At 40.1% G+C, this 18,192-nt stretch overlaps 2 protein-coding genes across 5 annotated transcripts in view; one reads left to right on the forward strand and one right to left on the reverse strand.

The window, feature by feature from the left end:
• The window catches only part of GUF1 (GTP binding elongation factor GUF1), a 658,241-nt gene that overhangs the window by 571,030 nt on the left and 69,019 nt on the right, over window positions 1-18,192 (forward strand). The gene's annotated exons all lie outside the window — the stretch shown is intronic.
• Window positions 1-18,192, reverse strand: part of YIPF7 (Yip1 domain family member 7) — a 39,137-nt gene that overhangs the window by 3,841 nt on the left and 17,104 nt on the right. For 3 of the 4 annotated variants that reach the window (XM_075930500.2, XM_006111920.5, XM_075930492.2), the window contains 3 exons: window positions 15,531-15,697; window positions 11,852-11,997; window positions 4,366-4,547 (listed from right to left, as the gene is read on the reverse strand). In XM_075930500.2, coding sequence (XP_075786615.1) covers window positions 4,366-4,547; window positions 11,852-11,997; window positions 15,531-15,697 — 495 coding nt within the window. The remainder of the gene's footprint in view (window positions 1-4,365; window positions 4,548-11,851; window positions 11,998-15,530; window positions 15,698-18,192) is intronic. The other variant, XM_075930499.2, reaches the window with a different exon arrangement.

Below are 18,192 nucleotides of genomic sequence, written 5' to 3' on the forward strand. Positions count from 1 at the left end.
TAACTGCTGACCACAGCTTCATATATCTTGCACATGTGCCCATAGAGCAGTGTCTTTTCACCAGTTGATGCAAACTGGGAACAAGGAATCCATTTCTCAGTCTCTTACCACTCCCCTTCACAGACCAAGAAAACAGGATATTCACTCTGTTGAAGGACTTTGTGTAAAGAAGGGCTTTTCTGCTGAAGGGGGAGATCTGCAAACTATGTATTTAAATCTATTCTTATCGGACACTATTTATGTCCAGACTAATTATTCAAGCAACTTGTGATCAGACATAGTGCCATTTTATACTGACACATGAAAAAATAAATTTTGTTTCATAAATTTTTGCATGAAAATATTGGCCATTTCTTTTGTTTCATTTTGCTACCTCCTTGTCTCAAATTTTGATTCATTCAAAATTAAAATGAAATGGCTGATTTTGTAAAAAAATATGACAGCTATTTTTGGTAAAAAAAATTAGTTGTTTTTAATAACATAATTCTCTTTCTTTGTAACATGTATGTTCTTCAACTTAGGTAAATTTTCTGTGGAAAAGGACCAAACTAAAGTTATTCACAAAATTTAAAATTACAAATTGACAAATTGTTTCATCAAAATTTCAAGCTTTGACCAAAACAGATTTTTAAAAAAATCACAAAATATATTCTACTTCTTCTCTGCTATTTTTGATCTGCTCTGTTAAAAAAAAATCTGAAAACTGCCAGTTGCTATTAATAGCTGTCAGTTAGATGACCCTCACTATTTGTTGTATTTAAGGCATTTCCTATAAAGTATTCAAGGACTCACAAGGGAACATTGCAGAAACTGATGTAATCCTATCTATTTCTGATAAAACTGGCAAGTTTTAAGAGCTACCACTGCACAATATATTGAGATTTCTAAAGACAGACTTTTAGTAGGTTTACAGCATATTACAAATGTACTGTATGTGCTTGGGAATTTTCTGAAGCAGACACTAGCATCCTGATCAACTGTAACAGCTGCTTTGAAGTTAGCTCCATATGTCCTGTAAATACATATGTGCACCTTTTATAAATCCAAGTGATTAATCAGGTTAATTGAGTAAATATGCATATTACTGAGACAACAGAGGGTTCCCTGACTGTCCATCATGAAACTCTTGAATTCATGGCTTAAGGCCAGGATAGACTATAGCAGCTCCATGGAAATGTTGAGTAAGGGCACTAAGTCAGCGTGCTAAAAATACTTATGCCAACACAAACATTTGCTGAAAAACAATATTTATACTTAATTGCTGCTTTTCTAAATAAAGTTACTGAGTATAGCGTTACATTTTTAGCTGCAGTCGTCTAACCATGCAAGGCACATTCCATACCTACCATGCAAAATAGAAAAGTTTAAAAAGCAGAGAGGTATTGATTATTATATGCTAGAAGATTTATCCAGTATTGCTTGGATCCTTAACTCAATTAATTTTTGGTTTTTGGAAAATAAAATTAAAATGTACATGCTTCATTTAAATCATTGCTCTGGGATGGGGATGGGGATGAGGGGTTCAGTGTGCAGGCTTCTCAGGGAAAAGAGAACTATCCCAGTCCTCTCTGACTGCAGCAGGTTGGGGCCAAGTGAGAAGTGCCTTGCCATGGTTACTGCAGCTCCAGCGGACACACCTTGGAGAGGGATGCATGTCCTTTGGCTGGGGCAGGTCCAGGTTCATCTGCCCCCCACACTCCACAGCCAGAGTGAGGAAATGCAGCAAACTGAGCACTTTCCCCTCACTCCCTGATGAAGGGGAATAGCCGGCAATGTTCTCATACAAATTGCTGAAAAATTGTTTCAGCTCCCCCCTCCAGCCCTCTCTAAAGGAGTCTTGGGGCTCAGGCAGTCCCGGACAGGGAGGAGTGTGTGCCCCCAGTCAGCCCCTTTCACCTGCCTGAAAAGTCTGTCTCTTTTCTGTATGGTTAGATGAATAGCAAGCCCATTCCAGGTACATCCCATTTTCCTGGAACAACCAAGCCGTTACCTTGCTTAGTAATAATAAGACTAAATATGCATGGTCCTAGCTCTTACCATTTAGGAAGAGTTCTTGGACACACAGACAGAGGGCATGTCTACACTTGCACCCTCTTTCAAGAGAGGAATGCAAATGAAGACATTTGAAATTGCAAATGAAGCCGGGATTTAAATATCCTGCACTTCATTTGCATATTCATGTTATGGCGCAATTTCGAAATAGTGCTATTTCGAAATAACAGACGCTGTTAGGACGCGATTATTTCGAGAGAAAACCCTTCTCTTGAAATAACTGGTAAACCTCATTGGGAAACAGATATAATGCAGTCTGGAGTGGCTCACAACTGTGAGCGTCAACCTCATTGCATGGTGGTTGAGGTCAGCTCTTTTATTAGACCACCTTCTGTTGGTGAGAGACACAAGCTTTTGAGTTTGCACAGAGCTCTTCTTCAGGTCTGCGAAACATAGGCACTCTAAGTACATTTCCCAGACCTGAAGAAGAGCTCTGTGTAAAATGGAAACTTTATGAGTCTCACCAACAGAAGTTTGTCCAATAAAAGCTACTATTTCATCCACCTTGACTTTCTAATAACCTGAGATTAACACAGCTACAACCAGAGCTGAAACTAAGGTTTTCTGCACCTGGGGCAAGCTACTAAACTGCTTCCACCCCTCCCCTCCCCAAAATGATAAAATTCTTAGTTTTTTGTATTAATTTTATTCATTGCACATGTTGTTGTTTGCACATATATTGAGATTGCAAATAGATGATAGTAAATATATAAATGAAATAATATTTTAACTTTCTAATTTTTAGTGTTGTGCCCCTAAAGGTACTGTGCCTGAAGTAAGTGTCCCACTTGCCCCACCCTTGTTACAGCTCTGGCTACAACTATACGGCAAACCACAGGGCAGACTGTTAAGATGTAGGACTGAGACTCTAAACTGGTTGTATCTATCATTAGATTCCACCAACTCAATAACAAGTGTGAACAAGTATAACAGTCTTACTATGGAGTCCGAGATAGTCCCCTTAGGCATTCAATCTATCTTGCCACCCAGAAAAAGTGGACTTATTGATAGATGGTTGCTCTACCTACACAAAAGATCACAAAATATTCCTGTTATTCCCAGTCCCAAAGGGCCACCCATTTACCCCAGGTCAGACTGTACCTTAGATCTCATACTAAAGACAACATGTATTGACAAACAATCTAAGAATGTATTAAATAAGAAAATAAATGAAAGGGTAATTTCAAGGTTAAAGCAAGAAAGCATATATGCACAAATGAGCTATAGGCTACAGTTTTAAAAGGTGACAGTGTTAAAGCAGTCTGTCAGCTCCGAATGTCTTTTAGGGCTAACCCAGATTGCCTCTGGGGATCTATGCATCTGTTTTGTAGTGCTGGCCCCATGAAAGTCCAAACAGCAAAAAAGATTTAAAATGTTCTTGCCGGTTATGTTTATTTCCTTCCAGAATTCAAGCTGATAGGATGAACCTTTTACAAGTAGCCTCTCATGAATGTAAGAGGGAAAGTAACAATGTCTTTGCAGTGTGATGTCTCACAATGGCCCATTCAGTTTTGATAGGCCCTTTTGATGGGCAGGAGACAATCTCTCCTGACTGGGTTCACAATTTCAGACCAAACATCTATTATATATAAAACAAAAACTTAAATATTGCTTTATAGCAGGTGATAAAGAAATTATAAGCAAGATTAACATGTGCAGCAACTTAGAAGCATTAATAAAGGCCAAATACCAAACATATTGCTAAAAGGCCAATACCAATGTAAAGCATACCAACACATAGGTGAAACATGCTGGTTCCAAGCAATGAATTTGCCAGGGCTGGGATAAGGCATAAAGCCTTGATAAGAGTTGGCACCTGGTCTGCCAGCATCACAGAAGTTAAGGCAGGTGAAATTAGAGTTAGACCAGTGTTAAAATCATTTATCCAAACCCATGCAAACACCGAGTGTTGGTACAAAGATCTGAAACCTGGATCTGAACCACAAAGTAAAGGAGATCTGTTAAATCAAAGCTGGTCTCAGTTTTGAGCATGATTTTATTTTAAATAAAGATTGTTCCAATTGGAATTATTTATCACATTCACCACATTTTGAGAGTTTGTATAAAGTGGGACACATCTCTGAACCATTCTAGAAATAAAATCCCACATACACCCTCTTGTTCACATACATGCTTTGTCCATTTCCACATGAAGATACTACCATTTTTTTTAGATCCTTCTTTTACTGATATTTTTCTTCCATTTTTGGCAATATAAAGCATCCCCTAATCTTAGCATTAAAAAAATCTGTATAAAACTAGACTTAAATACAGTAATCTTTATGAGTTCTGCCCTAATACTCTGATACTTACTGTAATGAGAAGAAGATTGCACAACTGGACAGGACCACCATGGGTAGCAGGCAGTAGCCCAATACACTTGCAACACAACCATAGGAGACTCCTGCTATGCTCATCAGGTTCAGTAAAACATGCATTCCTAGGCACCCAATAGCACTGATGCCGTATACATAGCCAAAGTGAACTTTTCCTGCCTGAAATAAATATGAGTAAGTACAAAGCAGCATACATGTACTATAAATCATGAAACAGTGGGAGGAAAAGGAATGAAAGCATGAGCTATGATCCTCTGGACCCAATTCTCCATTGCCTTGTACTAATCATGCTCCAGCAGGGACAAGAAATGTTATGGAGACTCGGGAAGGCACTTCAAGTACTGAGAAACAAAAAAGGAAATTAAACTTTAGGTTGAGTACCAGGAAAATCTTTCAGACTAGGAGCTGTGAGGCTATGGGTCTCCCAAGAAAAGTGGTGGGAGCCCTATTTCCTTAAAAATTAATAAGGCCCCAAATCTGTTTGCTAGATAATAAGGAAACAACAAACCTGGTAAGACTTGGTGTCTCTTTTCTCTACAGACCCAAAACTCCAACCAGGCTTGCTAAAAGTTTGTTAACATTTGAGTACCTATGTTGAATTTATCCCTTTATTATCTTAGCCAACCTGGGGAAGTCACAGTTTACTCTTAAACCTAAACCTAGCATGTGTGGCACAAAATATTATGATTCTGCTGCTTCATGGTATATGTTCTTGGACACATTCATCTTTCTAATAACTATCAGCAAATCTTTTTTCCCCTCCACTTAGTGAGTGATTCTCTAGCTCTTTTTCAGATAGCCTGACAGCTCTTGTGACTTATATATTATAATTTATCCACAAAGCAAGTACAAGGTATGCATCAGCCATAACACAAATTTACTCGTGCTGTTCCAACTCTAATTTATATAAATCACCTCTAGATGTGAGGGGTCACTCCATACCTATTCCTCATGAAATCTTTTGGCTTCTCAGGCTGCAAACAACTAGACTGAATGCTGGCTGCAGGGGCAGTATAGAAATTTTGACATCTGCTTCTTTTGGAATGAATTAGAGTTCTGGGATGTTACCTGAGATCATCAGCTTTGGGCCTCTGGCACAATGGAACTTCTTACTGATCATGGTAAAGCTTGTCTATCCAGGAGACAGAACTTTCTCAGAGGCCAGCTCATGATAGTCCAACTAACTTCTCCAGGAACTAAAGACCTTCACAAACTTCACCATCTTCTATCCAAGTGAAAGGCACATTTCTTTGACTTAGTTTTTTTTTATACAAACATATAGCAATGTGTGTGTGTGTTCTAATTCATGCGCGCGCGCACACACACACACACACGCATTCTTTTATAGGTAGTAAAAATAATCCCAAACAAGGCCTTCTGTTGCATACATAGTTCTCTCCCTGGAAACAGGATGAGAGAAAAAACATATGAGAGATATTAGTCATTTTGCTTAACATATTACTGTACTGGAATGTGCTCAGATACTATTGTGATGAGCATGAAATAAGAACCTATGTGGATTAGACTAGACTAGTGTTAGAATATAACTATTCAGGCATGCCTTTAAAAAACGATGCTTTAAACATTTATGTGTATTGTTATCACTTAGCTAGTTATGGAGATTTAAAAAAAACAAAGAATCAAACTCACAAGTCTGCCTGTGTATGGGCCTCCTCTCTCTACGATAGTCTGAGGCTCCTTGTTCCTTGGCTCAGCAGCAGGGATAGCCATAAGCCATTGTCTGCACTTCAGACTTCTGGTTTTGTGGCTCTCTCTCCACATAAGAAGGGAAGTGGGGGGGGGGGGGGAGGTGAGGGGAGTCAAGGGAAACTCCCTTAAAAATCAGAAGTTGCACCTACACCGCCACCACTATTCCAATAGGCCAGTCAACAGTCTTTGCATTAGATAGCAACAAACTGCTGGCACCACAGATCTGGGACAGATTTGAAATGGTGAATAAGAAGTAAAAAGGTATAGTTTCCAGTTCAGTTAGATATACCCATACTAGCTCTGATTGTGCTTGTGTGTTAAAGGTAGAAGTGTGGCTGCCAGTGGCACAAGCAGCTAGCCTCCCAAAGTCTGATTCTATCCAACAAGTTAGGCACAGACATGATCTTGCCCAACTTGCCACTGTGGCTACTCTGCTATTTTTAATGCAATTGCTCAGAAAGAACTAATGCAGATACACCAACCCCAGCTGGAAAATACACTTCCAGTTCCAATGCAGAATATTGTCTTTCTCCATCCTGAGATAGACCAGGCTGATATTAGTTAAGGCACCTTTCGTCTTCTCAAACATCTGTTCAAGCCTGTTAACATTAACCTAAAAACTATGCAATTTTTAAAACCCTAATTACAACAGATTACTAATAACTACCATTGCAGTCATTCCAGGTTTTTAATAGGTTTAACATTTTCAGTTGTTTTTGGCAATAGTTTCTACAGATCAGTTGACATGCTGTATTGCAGACAGATGCAAAATAATAAACTAATATTTTATATTGTTTGTTACAGAGTATTTAATTAATTGACACAGCCCTACTTAGATGCTTAATCTAAGATTAACAAATTACTGTACTGTGACAGAGACAGAAAATAAATGAAAATTTTACTTCAAGCACTATTTGATTTACAGAGAGTTTATGCAATAGAAAGGGGGAAAAAAGAGGATATAGCTGAAGAGGATGATTTTCTTCTCATATCATTTTTGCACCAAAGAAGTTTCCTTGAATTTAGTGGAGATACTCCTACTGTCCATGAGATCAGTCAGGCCCAATTAGTTTGACAGAATTTGAATAGGGATGTGTTAAACTTGCTGAATTCAATCTTGTGGAAAGAACAAAATAAAATAAAGATCTTAGGCCTGGATTCTCCATTGTCTTTCATCCTGTGTTTTCAGTTACACCTGTATAAAGTGGGTTGAAAATGCTACCACTTGCAGAAATGAATGTATACATTTGATTTGGTGACATTTTATACACATTCTCCATGGATGTGAGTATACAAAGTGAAGAGCAGAGGAGAATCAAGGCCCGTGGGTCTGATTATGTTGTCTATTATGCTAGTTTTATTCCACCAGCGGAGGCAACAGCTTCTGTGAGGCCCCCAAGGTGTGTGTGTGGCGGGGGGGGGGGGAAGCTGGCTGGCTGGCTCCTCACTCCTGGAAGGGGCGGAGCCTTAGGCAGAAGGGGTGGGGCTAGAGGCATCCAGCCTTCAAAGCCAGGCGGAATGCATGGTGCAGTGCTCCGCTCCAGTAGCTAGAGCTCTTGCCACCACTGTTGCCACAGTAGCAGTGGTGGCAGCCAGAAGCTCTGCACCCCTGTGATTCACTGGGCCTTGAGACAACTGACCCCTTTGCTCCCCTTTGTTACTCCTCCTACTGGAATGAAATTGCCTGCATGAAGAGAATCAAACATTGCTGTCATTCTCACAATTCCTTCCTTTTTTCCTATGCTTTGAAAGAAAGGTTACCTTATGAAAAATATTTACATATTTTTCCATAATAATATGTTAAAACAAAATGCAATTTATGAATTATTTACTGGAACAAGTCTTCAGTTAAATTATGTTACTATTGATATTATAAGAATTATTTAATTAGGATTATACCACAGCTTGCAAGACTGAAAAGCCAATGCAGTATTCAAAAATACTGGAGATAAAACCAAGCAACTTGAAATTGTTAGCTGGCATATGAAATCCTACATACTGGTGAGAAGTTTTGACAAGAGCCTGGTGAAACCATATGGGTTTGAACCATTTTTTATTTATTGAACCTTATCAGTATTATTTGCATTATTGTAATTTTTATGAGGCTCAGTCCTGGAACAGAGTCCCATTGTACTTCGTAAACACAGCTTGTGCTTCAATTTGCCCATTGCCCCTGATTCACTATTGCATTATCAGTTTCACTCACTCATTGTAGTCATCCTGAGGGTAACAGTGGTGAATTAGGCTGCATATTTCTATACCTCAAGCTGAGTAATCACAATTTCTATATTTCTAATGATGTTTTAGAACATACTATTTTAGTAACTTTTGTTATAAAGAAAAGGTGGGTATGCAATAACTGAAAAACCAACAAAATCCCTGATATTTTCTCTCCTCTTCTTTTTTTCCCCTAGCATTTCCCACCAGTATAATAATAAGAATTTAATAGCATTTCTCTTATGGCTTTCTTTCTCTGGAAGCAGAAACCTTTTTTTCCCTGGTTCTTACTTTTTCTCCTCCCTCTTCTTCTTCAGCTTTTTTATTGATAAAAATAAAAATAGTCGATACTTGTATTGCAGTTTGCATATTCAAGGCACTGCACAGATATTCCTAGGATCTGTAATATTCTTCTGATTCACCACTTTATCATTGAGGAAACAGAAAATTAAAGTTTCCCCAAGAATTAGAGCACCACATTGTTAGGGGACAGACCCACTGACAAGCCACACCTGTGCAGATATGGTTCCCCTGGCATTTGAGTTGTGCTACACCTGTGTTGGCTGGTGCTGCTGGCCGTGCTACCGGGCACACTCTTCTGGCTAGGGCTTCTACATGCCCATCTGGAAGGGTTGCCAACTGTTTAATCGTGCAAACCCTTTTACTGCGCCATGCCTGCCCTGCCCCACCCCTCCTCTGAGGCCACACCCTGCTCCACCCCTTCTATGAGGCCACACCCTGCTCCACCCCTTCTATGAGGCCCCACCTCCCATTCACTTCATTCTGCTCCCTCCATCTCTTGCTGTTCCTCACTTTCACCAGGCTGGGGAAGGAGGCTGGGGTGTGAGGTTCTGAGACAGAATTTGGCTGTGGGAAGGGAAGCGGGGTGCAGGTTGTGGGAGGGAGTCTGGCTTTGGGATAGAGCAGGGGGTTGGGGTGTAGGAGGAGATCAGGGCTTTGGCACTTATCTCAGGCATCTCCCAAAAGTGACGTGCACACTCCTCTAGCAGCTGCTCCTATGCAGAATGGAGGAGGGGCTCTCCAAACACTGTTGCCTGCAAGCACCACCCTCACAGTTCCCACTGGTTGCAGTTCCCAGACAATGGGAAATACGGAGTCAGTGCTTGGGGGAGGGGCAAAGCATGGATACAGTGCTGGCCACCTCTGGAAGTGGTGGGAAAGAGAGAGGGCAGGAAGCCTGCCTTAGCCCCATTGTATTTCTGGTAATGGTGGCCAGGGGCTCTTGGGTCTTTTAAATTGCCCAGGCCCCATGGCAATTGCCCCACTTGCTCCCCACTCTTGGTGAACCTTCTAGGGAAACATTCCATTCTTCAAAATTGGGGCACATTTTCACTCTCTTTCTGATAAACACTTTCTGATAAACAACCAGTGCAATGCCTTCCTAGAAATGGGGTGCCCCCTTGTCTCTCTCCAATAGTTGAATGAGATGTCTTTAAGAGTCTTTAGCTTTCTTGCTATCAAAAAAGATATGTTAGTAGAGAGGGAGTGGGAAGCAGGAGGCTGGGGGGCGGGAGGGGAAGGTTGAGAGTAAGAAAAAAGGGAAAAGTTTAAATACAGGCCTTTTTTGTCTTTGCAAGGAAATCTGGAAAAAAGTACTATCAACATTAATTGAGAAGTATGCAAGTTTTGAGAACTAAGCTACTTTGAAGATTGTTTACATTTTCTTTTTGTACTGACTTCTAGCTGCACAAAGAGATTTTTAAAAAATCTTTCCTTCTCCACAATGATGTTGACAAAGTTTCATTTTGTAATAGCAACAAAACTGAGGGCGCGTGTCATACTGGAATATCTTCCTAGGGTCATTTCAATTTCAATATTGCCAAATGCAACAGATCAAAAGTCGTGAGTCAGATTTTCAAAACTCATGAGAGGTTATCCCAAAAAAGCATTCTATTTTAAAATAATAATCATAATCAAATCAAGTTTTTTCATCTGTCTTTTGACTTTAACTCTCCTCTATTCCTCTGCCAATGTGTATGAAAATTGAAGGTTCAAAAGCTAATCTTTAATGCACACAAAATTACATGCCTCTCTGACTGATCAGTTATAGACTTCACTTACCTTTTCCTCAACCCTGAGGTAAGGGAACTGTCCTACATTTCCTCCTGCTGCCTCATGACTTCTCTACCTGGGAGTCACCACCTCTTCTCTGACTGCACCCTTCTGCTCCCTCCTGCTACCACAGGACCCTCTCTTGTGTCTAGACTATAGGGTTTTTTCGAAAAAAGTGGCCTTTTTTCAAAAAAAACTTCCCCTGCATCTAGACTACTGCCGCATTCTTTTGAAAGTAAATCGAAAGAACGTGGCAGTTTTTTCGATCACAGAAAACCTCATTTTATGAGGAATAACGCCTTTTTAAAAAAGTGTTCCTTTGAAAAAAGGTGCTATTGAATGCAAACTGTGCTTTTTTGAAAGAGCATCCAGAGTGCATGGGTGCTCTCTTTGGAAAAAGTGGCTCACTTTTTTGAAAGTACTGGCTGTAGTCTAGACACTCTCTTTCAAAAGAGGCTTGTAGTCTAGGCGTACCCTCTGTTATAATCTCACACAGAAAGGGAGAACTCAGTGATAGGACAGTTCTGTGTCCTTAGCTCCCAGGCTTTTACGCACAATTCTGTCCAGCACTGAAAATCATGGAAACAGAGGAGTTTCTTATGTTATCCCTTCAAAATACTGTGACCTGTGAAAAATTTCCAAAGGTTGACAAAGCTGCATTCCCCTTTGGCTACACGGAGGGGACTTCTCTTACCCACCACTGCCACCAGGGTATGGGCGCTATCATTCTGTCACCTCACTCTCCCAATCCATCACTGTCCTCTGCACTCCCCCCAGCCTCCTCTTTCCTCTCCAAATCCCCTCTTCCCTGGCAACCCTCTAAACCTGCTTCCTTTTCCCCCCAGTGCTCTGCTCTGCCTTACGCTCCCCATCCAACTTTCACAGTGTCTCTGCTGGGGATGGCTTCAATCTCACTGGAAAAAGAAGGAAGTAGCAACCAAACTTATCTCACTTCCACATGCAGACAGAGTGTAGGGAAATAGAGGCCATCTTTCCTTTTTTTAGCCTCTTTGACAATAATAAGAAGTGGTGCAATTTTGCAGTAGGGGAAATCATAACTTGGCACCTTTCATCATATTTTCATGAAACAGTTAAAAACACCCCAATAACACTAGAGACACATTAAAATTGCTAGAGTTGGTCATACTGCAGTTTAGGTCTTGACCTGTAATCTGTACCACATTGAGTGTGTCGAGTCTCCTTGACATATACCCTGTATAAAATCTTTCTCTCCATATAGGCATATATTAACTTTCCAGAAAATGTGCCCTGTTGTTATCCCTTTACTGAAAACATTTTACATGTGGTACATCAAGGTGTAATTTAAATACTGTACATATAAGCTGCACAGCAAAGAGAGGTTCTTATATCCAGTCTCAATAGATGCTAAAAGCAAATCTACTTAGCATCTTCCAAATCTGCACACAGTTGTTATTTTACAGTTATAAACTGCCCTACTGTACCAGTAGCAGTGTAGCTCCAAGGGCCAAACAGAAAACCATAGGTCCAGTCAGGTCTGTCTCATTCATAATGCTGCCATCCGCTGGTTTTATTGGGTTTAGAACTGTCAATGTTTTCTGCCATATGTGATCAAAATTAATCCCAAGCTCTGCAAAGGAAAGTTCCATAATTATGCATGATTTTTAAAATCCTTTATATAAAAATCCACTAGGTACTATAAGCTCAAAATACCAGAATGAGCCTCTCTGTTTTTTTACTAAGAAATAAGAGTGCAATAGAATGTCTTCTGATTCCACCTACTCATAATACAGGTATTCAGGACTGCGTTCTGACTTCAAGCTGGGATGATTAATATACTAAATTGAATCTTCTATGATAGAGCAAAAATACTGCCAACACTGTCCACATAATATTTGGATTTTCCTATTTTTACAATAGATATGTTTCTAAAACCTTATTAATTAGGACCTCAAATAATATGCTGATCAGCAGTAACTGCAAAATTCCAGGCTTTTTAGAACACTGAGGACATCAGAGATACATGCTTTGTGAACATCTGACAAGAGGTATATCTTAATGTTGTACTGCTAGAGGAATTTAAAAATGACACATTTTTCTTTGAGAAAGAGCAGAAGTAACTTATGTAGTGTTTTATGAGCTTTTTGCACTTTAAGTGGGTTTTACCCATGAAAGCTCATGATACAATATGTTTTTGTGAGCCTCTAAACCTGGTCTACACTAGGGATTTATTTCGATATAACCCCCCCTTTATTTCAAACTAATAAGACAGGTGTCCACACTACCAACCCTGTTATTTCAAAATAACAGGCTGGTTATTTCGAAATCTATACTCCTGCTTTCCTCAGGAAATAAGCTTATTTCAAAATAGTTATTTTGGGAGTTATTATTTAAAATTTAATTTATTTTGAAATAATTGCCTAGTTTATACATGCCCTATGGTGCCACGGGACTACTCTATAATTATTCCTGTGGATCACTGGATATTGGATGAAATCTTAGCCCATTGAAGTCAATAGTTTTGTCATTGACTTCAACGAGGCAAGGTTTTCATCGCTAATCTCTGCAGAAAGATTCAAACTCCTCAGTAGGGATGTTAAATTTAAATTAATTAACTAATTGAATGGTCATTGGGATTATTTCCTGCTGTGCCTCTACCTCCCTTGCCCCTCTGTGGAGACGGTTCTGGGGGGAGCCAGCTCCCCCAAGCATGGATCCTGCTCCTCTTCCCCTTGATGCCTCTCTCTGATACAGGCAGCAAGGGGGGAAGCAATTAGTCGCATCACTAGTTGACTATCCGATAAGCTTCTGCCTATAAGCTTCTGCCTTTCAACTAGTCTCTTTTACATCCACACAGGAGTAACTTTTTTCCTGTGATGCCCCAGTACTGGTTAGGGCAATATTGGAATTGGATAGCCAGAATTTGTGGAACCAACACCCAATTCAAATCTCCAAGTTTTGCATCTTTCCAGCCCATTTTTTTGAGAGATAACACTGAGGTTTGACATTTTGCATACTATTTCTAATTATGTTACTGTACATATACATTTTAACTGGAAATGGGCCTACCCCTCACCCCACATCTGTGGGACTTTGTGGATCAAAACCGCCTTGTCACTGGGTGAACTGCACATGGTGCTTGTAGGGTTGGAACTTAAGTTTTTACATTCTATATACAATAGGTACAATAATCTGCCTCTTACTGAAGTCAATGATAAAATTCCCATTAACCTCAATGATGCAGGTTCAGGCTGAATGTGCCTAGAATTTACTTTGCTTCATTATGTTAAATCAGTGACAAACAAGTCTAATTTTATTTTTATCAATTTTTTATTTATAAAGCAGCAATATTTCTGTAAATAGAAATAATCTTCACCTGTTTATTTGCTTCAAGTATTAAGACTTGAGCATACTATGTTTATAATAAACAGTACCTTTTTTACAGTCTAACAGCTGAAGATATACAGGGTGCACAAACTTTCTCAAGTTTTCCATTGAAATAAACAGCATTAAGTCTTTTTAACAAGTAAATTTATTGCTAGAAATGCAAACTTTATTATAACACATGTTTGTTGGTATTATAATATTAGTGGTAGGTACCCTCACATGGTATCTTACTGTGAGATATAAATACAAAGGGGAAAAATTGTTATGAAGTTGGAATACAAAATTTATTGTTTTGCTGTCACCTAGTGGTAGTAAAATATATGATCTATGTACCATAAAAATGAATTAATACTTTTCTATGCAAATTGTGGCACTGCCCTTCCAATCATAACATGGCCCCATGTTAGAAATACCAGATAACAAATCAGCAGTTCATTTTTCTGATTTGACAGCCTAGGATTGATGATTATTTCTTAAAATGCACAAGTAAGGATTTTGATTGTGTGTTGTCAATTAGCTAAGAGTTAGTTTTTATTAGGGCTGTCAAGCGATTAAAAAATTTAATTGTGATTAATCGCGTGCACTGCCCATTTGAAATGCTGCAGTGGCGTTTCTAAGGGGGCAGTTCTGTGGAAACTCGGGATCAGCTGGAGTCACCAGCTGACCCCGGTTCAGTGCAGCACTGCCCTTTGGAAAGGCCGCCCCAGTGTTCCACGAGGCAGCACTGCAGAAGCCCGTGATCAGATGTAGTTCTCAGCTGACCCCAGGCTCAGTGCAGTTGACCCTTGGAAAGGCCGCCCCAGCGTTTCCAAGGGTAGCACCATGGGATGCCAGGGTCAGCTGGAATCCCCAGCTGACCCCGGCTCCGTGCCTCGCTGCCTCTTGGAAACAATGCCCCAGCATTTCCAACAGGCATCACCACGGGATCCCGGGGTCAGCTGGAGTCCCTAGCTGCACCCTGGCTCCATGCAGTGCTGCCCCTTTCAAGGGCACTCCAGCTGATCCCAGGCTCCTAATGTGCTGCCCGTTTGAAATGCTGGAGCGGCACCTCAAAGGGGCAGTACATTAGGAGCCTGGTACCCAGTTGATCCCTGGCTCCATGTGCGTTGTCTCTTTGAAGCGCCGGAGCAGCACTTCACAGGGACAGGACAGCATTAACACCTGCGATTAATACATTAAAAAAATTAACGCGTTAATCCTTCCCTGCATTAATCACGGGCATTAACGCACATCGATTGATAGCCCTAGTTTTTATACAAAAGCTTACCAAATGAATTTAACAAAAAAAAGGGGGTGGAGGATCTGGTTTTAAGACTGGATATGTCAAACAAATGTAAATAAGGTGATGTTTGGTTGTTTGTATTCATTTTGAAGAAGCTAGGAGATTTAATATTATTTCCAGTTTAGGACAATACCTAATACCTATTAGCATGTGCCTTGGATTTAGTCCTGATACAAAGATATGCCTTAATGAATCGAATGAAGGACCTTTGACACACTCTCTCTTTTTATTCTCTAAACCTGATTCTGAAATTCCCACTAATGAGTATTTGGTGTGTGCAAGAACTGCAGGATCCATCTCCTGACAGAGATGCATCCTGCAGAATCCAGGGATCTTGGTTGAAGTGATGGAGAAGAACAGGACAATATCAAGTCTCACTATTGGAGCAGTGGCTCTGCTGGATGTTACTGTTTCTCTAGTGACTTTTATGAGTTAGCAAAGAGAACCATATTTACAGCTGGTAACCACACAAAGTTAATATTTTAATTTTTTACCTTCTAGCAAAGGAGGCTCTTCATCAAAATTGTCAGCATAACCAGAGTGAGATAAAATCCCTGGATTGTAGGTTGGTTGCCAAATCTGGCCTAGGTAATTTTGAGAAGATGAAAGCATTTCTAGAGGAACAAAAGCACCAGCTTGAGGCAACTCCTGTGTCTGCCACCTACAACAATAAGTACAGTACATATGGGTAAGTAGTCAATCAAACAGGTACCTTGTGACAATGTATCTCACAATATCTCACTAGTGTATTTAATCTGTAATCAGACTCCCAAGTTCCTCCCTACTTAAAAACCCTGCACTCCTTCCTCTTTCATTGTATACCTCACCCAAAACACTAATAAGGAAGGGGTCCTCAGAGCAAAATTAATTTTAACTTCATTTTTACAAATGACAATAACACAGGCACACATTAGAGCATTTTAGGTTGCAAGGTCAATCTGAGGGTTTTTGTTCTTCCTGCTTTGCAGCCTCAATGACACCCTAGAGTTATGAATCTGTATTAATGAAATATATACATGATCTAGAGGCATCTAGATAGACTTATGTGTAGTGCTGGGGAGGAGCCGGTGGTCATGGTACATGTAGGTACCAATGATGTAGGGAAGGGTAGGAGAGATGTCCTGGAGGCCAAATTTAGGTTGCTAGGAAAGAGACTGAAATCCAGAACCTCTATGGTGGCATTCTCGGAAATGCTTCCAGTTCCACGTGTAGGGTCAGGTAGGCAGGCAGAGCTTCAGAGTCCCAATGCGTGGATGAGACGATGGTGTAGGGAAGAGGGGTTTGGATTTATTAGGAACTGGGGACACTTTTGGGAGAGGGGGAGCCTATACAGGAAGGATGGGCTCCACCTAAACCAAGGTGGAACCAGACTGATGGCACTAAACATTAAAAAGGCCGTAGAGCAGTTTTTAAACTAAGAGATGGGGAAAAGCCAGTTGGTGCGGAGATGCATGAAAATCGGATGGAGACTTCTCTTAGAGGAGAATCCATTGATAGAGATTCTCTAAGCTGTAGTCAGAAAGGGAGGAGAGGAAAGGACAAACCATGGGCCAGCGCAGACAAACAACTGCATATAAAGGAATCCAATGCATCAGGGAAGGGCAGACAAAACGGCAGTGGCAAATTTCTAAAGTGCTTCTACACAAATGCTAGGAGTCTGACTAATAAGATGGGTGAACTAGAGTACCTTGTATTAAAGGAGAAGATTGACATAATAGGCATCACTGAAACCTGGTGGAATGAGGAAAATCTGTGGGACATAATCATACCGGGATATAAAATATATCGAAAGGATAGAACAGGTCGTGTGGGTGGCGGAGTGGCACTGTAAGTGAAAGATAATGTAGAATCAAATGAAATAAAAATATTAAATGAATCAACATGTTCAATAGAATCGCTATGGATAGTAATTCCATGCTCCAATAATAAGAAATTAGCAGTAGGGATATATTACTGACCACCTGACCAGGACAGTGATACTGACATTGAAATGCTGAGGGAGATTAGAGAGGCTACCAAAATAAAGAACTCTATAATAATGGGGGATTTTAATTATCCTCATATTGACTGGATACATGTCACCTCAGGAAGAGAAGCAGAGATAAACTTTCTCAATGGCTTAAATGACTTCTTCTTGGAGCAGCTGATACAGGAACTCAAAAGGGGAGAGGCAATTCTCGATTTAGTCCTGAGTGGAGGGCAGGATCAGGTCCAGGAGATAACCGTTGTAGGACCGCTTGAGAATAGTGACCATAATATAATAACATTTAACATTCCTGTGGTGGGAAGAACACCTCAGCAGTCCAGCACTGTGGCATTTAATTTAAAAAAGGGGAATTACGCAAAAATGAGGAGGTTAGTTAAACAGAAATTAAAAGGCACAATGACTAGAGCCAAAACCCTGTAAGCTGCATGGAAACTTTTTAAAGACACCATAATAGAGGCCCAACTTAAATGTATACCCCAAATTAAAAAAACATAGCAAGAGACCTAAAAAAGAGTCACTGTGGCTTAACCACCATGTAAAAGAAGCAGTGAGGGACAAAAAGGCATCTTTTAAAAAGTGGAAGTCCAATCCAAGGGAGATAAATAGAAAGAAATATAAACACTGTCAAATCAAGTGTAAAAATGTAAAAAGAAAAGCAAAAAAAAGATTTTGAGGAACAGCTAGCCAAAAACTCAAAAAGAAATAACAAAATGTTTTTAAGTACATTAGAAGCAGGAAGCCTGCTAAAAAACATGTGGGTCCCTTAGGCGATTGAGATATAAAAGGAGCAATCGAGGACAATAAAGTCAGTGCAGATAAACTAAATGATTTCTTTGCTTCAGTCTTCACGGCTGAGGATGTTAGGGAGATTCCCAAATCTGCACTGTCCTTTGTGGGTGATGAATCTGAGGAACTGTCCCAGATTGAAGTGTCATTAGAGGAGGTTTTGGAACAAATAGAAAAACTTAATGTTAAGAAGTCTCCGGGACCAGATGGCATTCATCCAAGGGTTCTAAAAGAATTCAAATGGGAAATTGCTAAACTATTATCTGTGGTTTGTAACCTATCCTTTAAATCGGCTTCCGTACCTAATGATTGGAAGGTAGCCAACATGGCACCAATATTTAAAAAGGGCTCTCGAGGCAATACTGGCAATTACAGACCGGTAA

Source organism: Pelodiscus sinensis, chromosome 4 (genome assembly GCF_052426305.1).
Source record: "Pelodiscus sinensis isolate ZL-2025 chromosome 4, ASM5242630v1, whole genome shotgun sequence".
NCBI classification, from domain to species: domain Eukaryota; kingdom Metazoa; phylum Chordata; order Testudines; family Trionychidae; genus Pelodiscus; species Pelodiscus sinensis.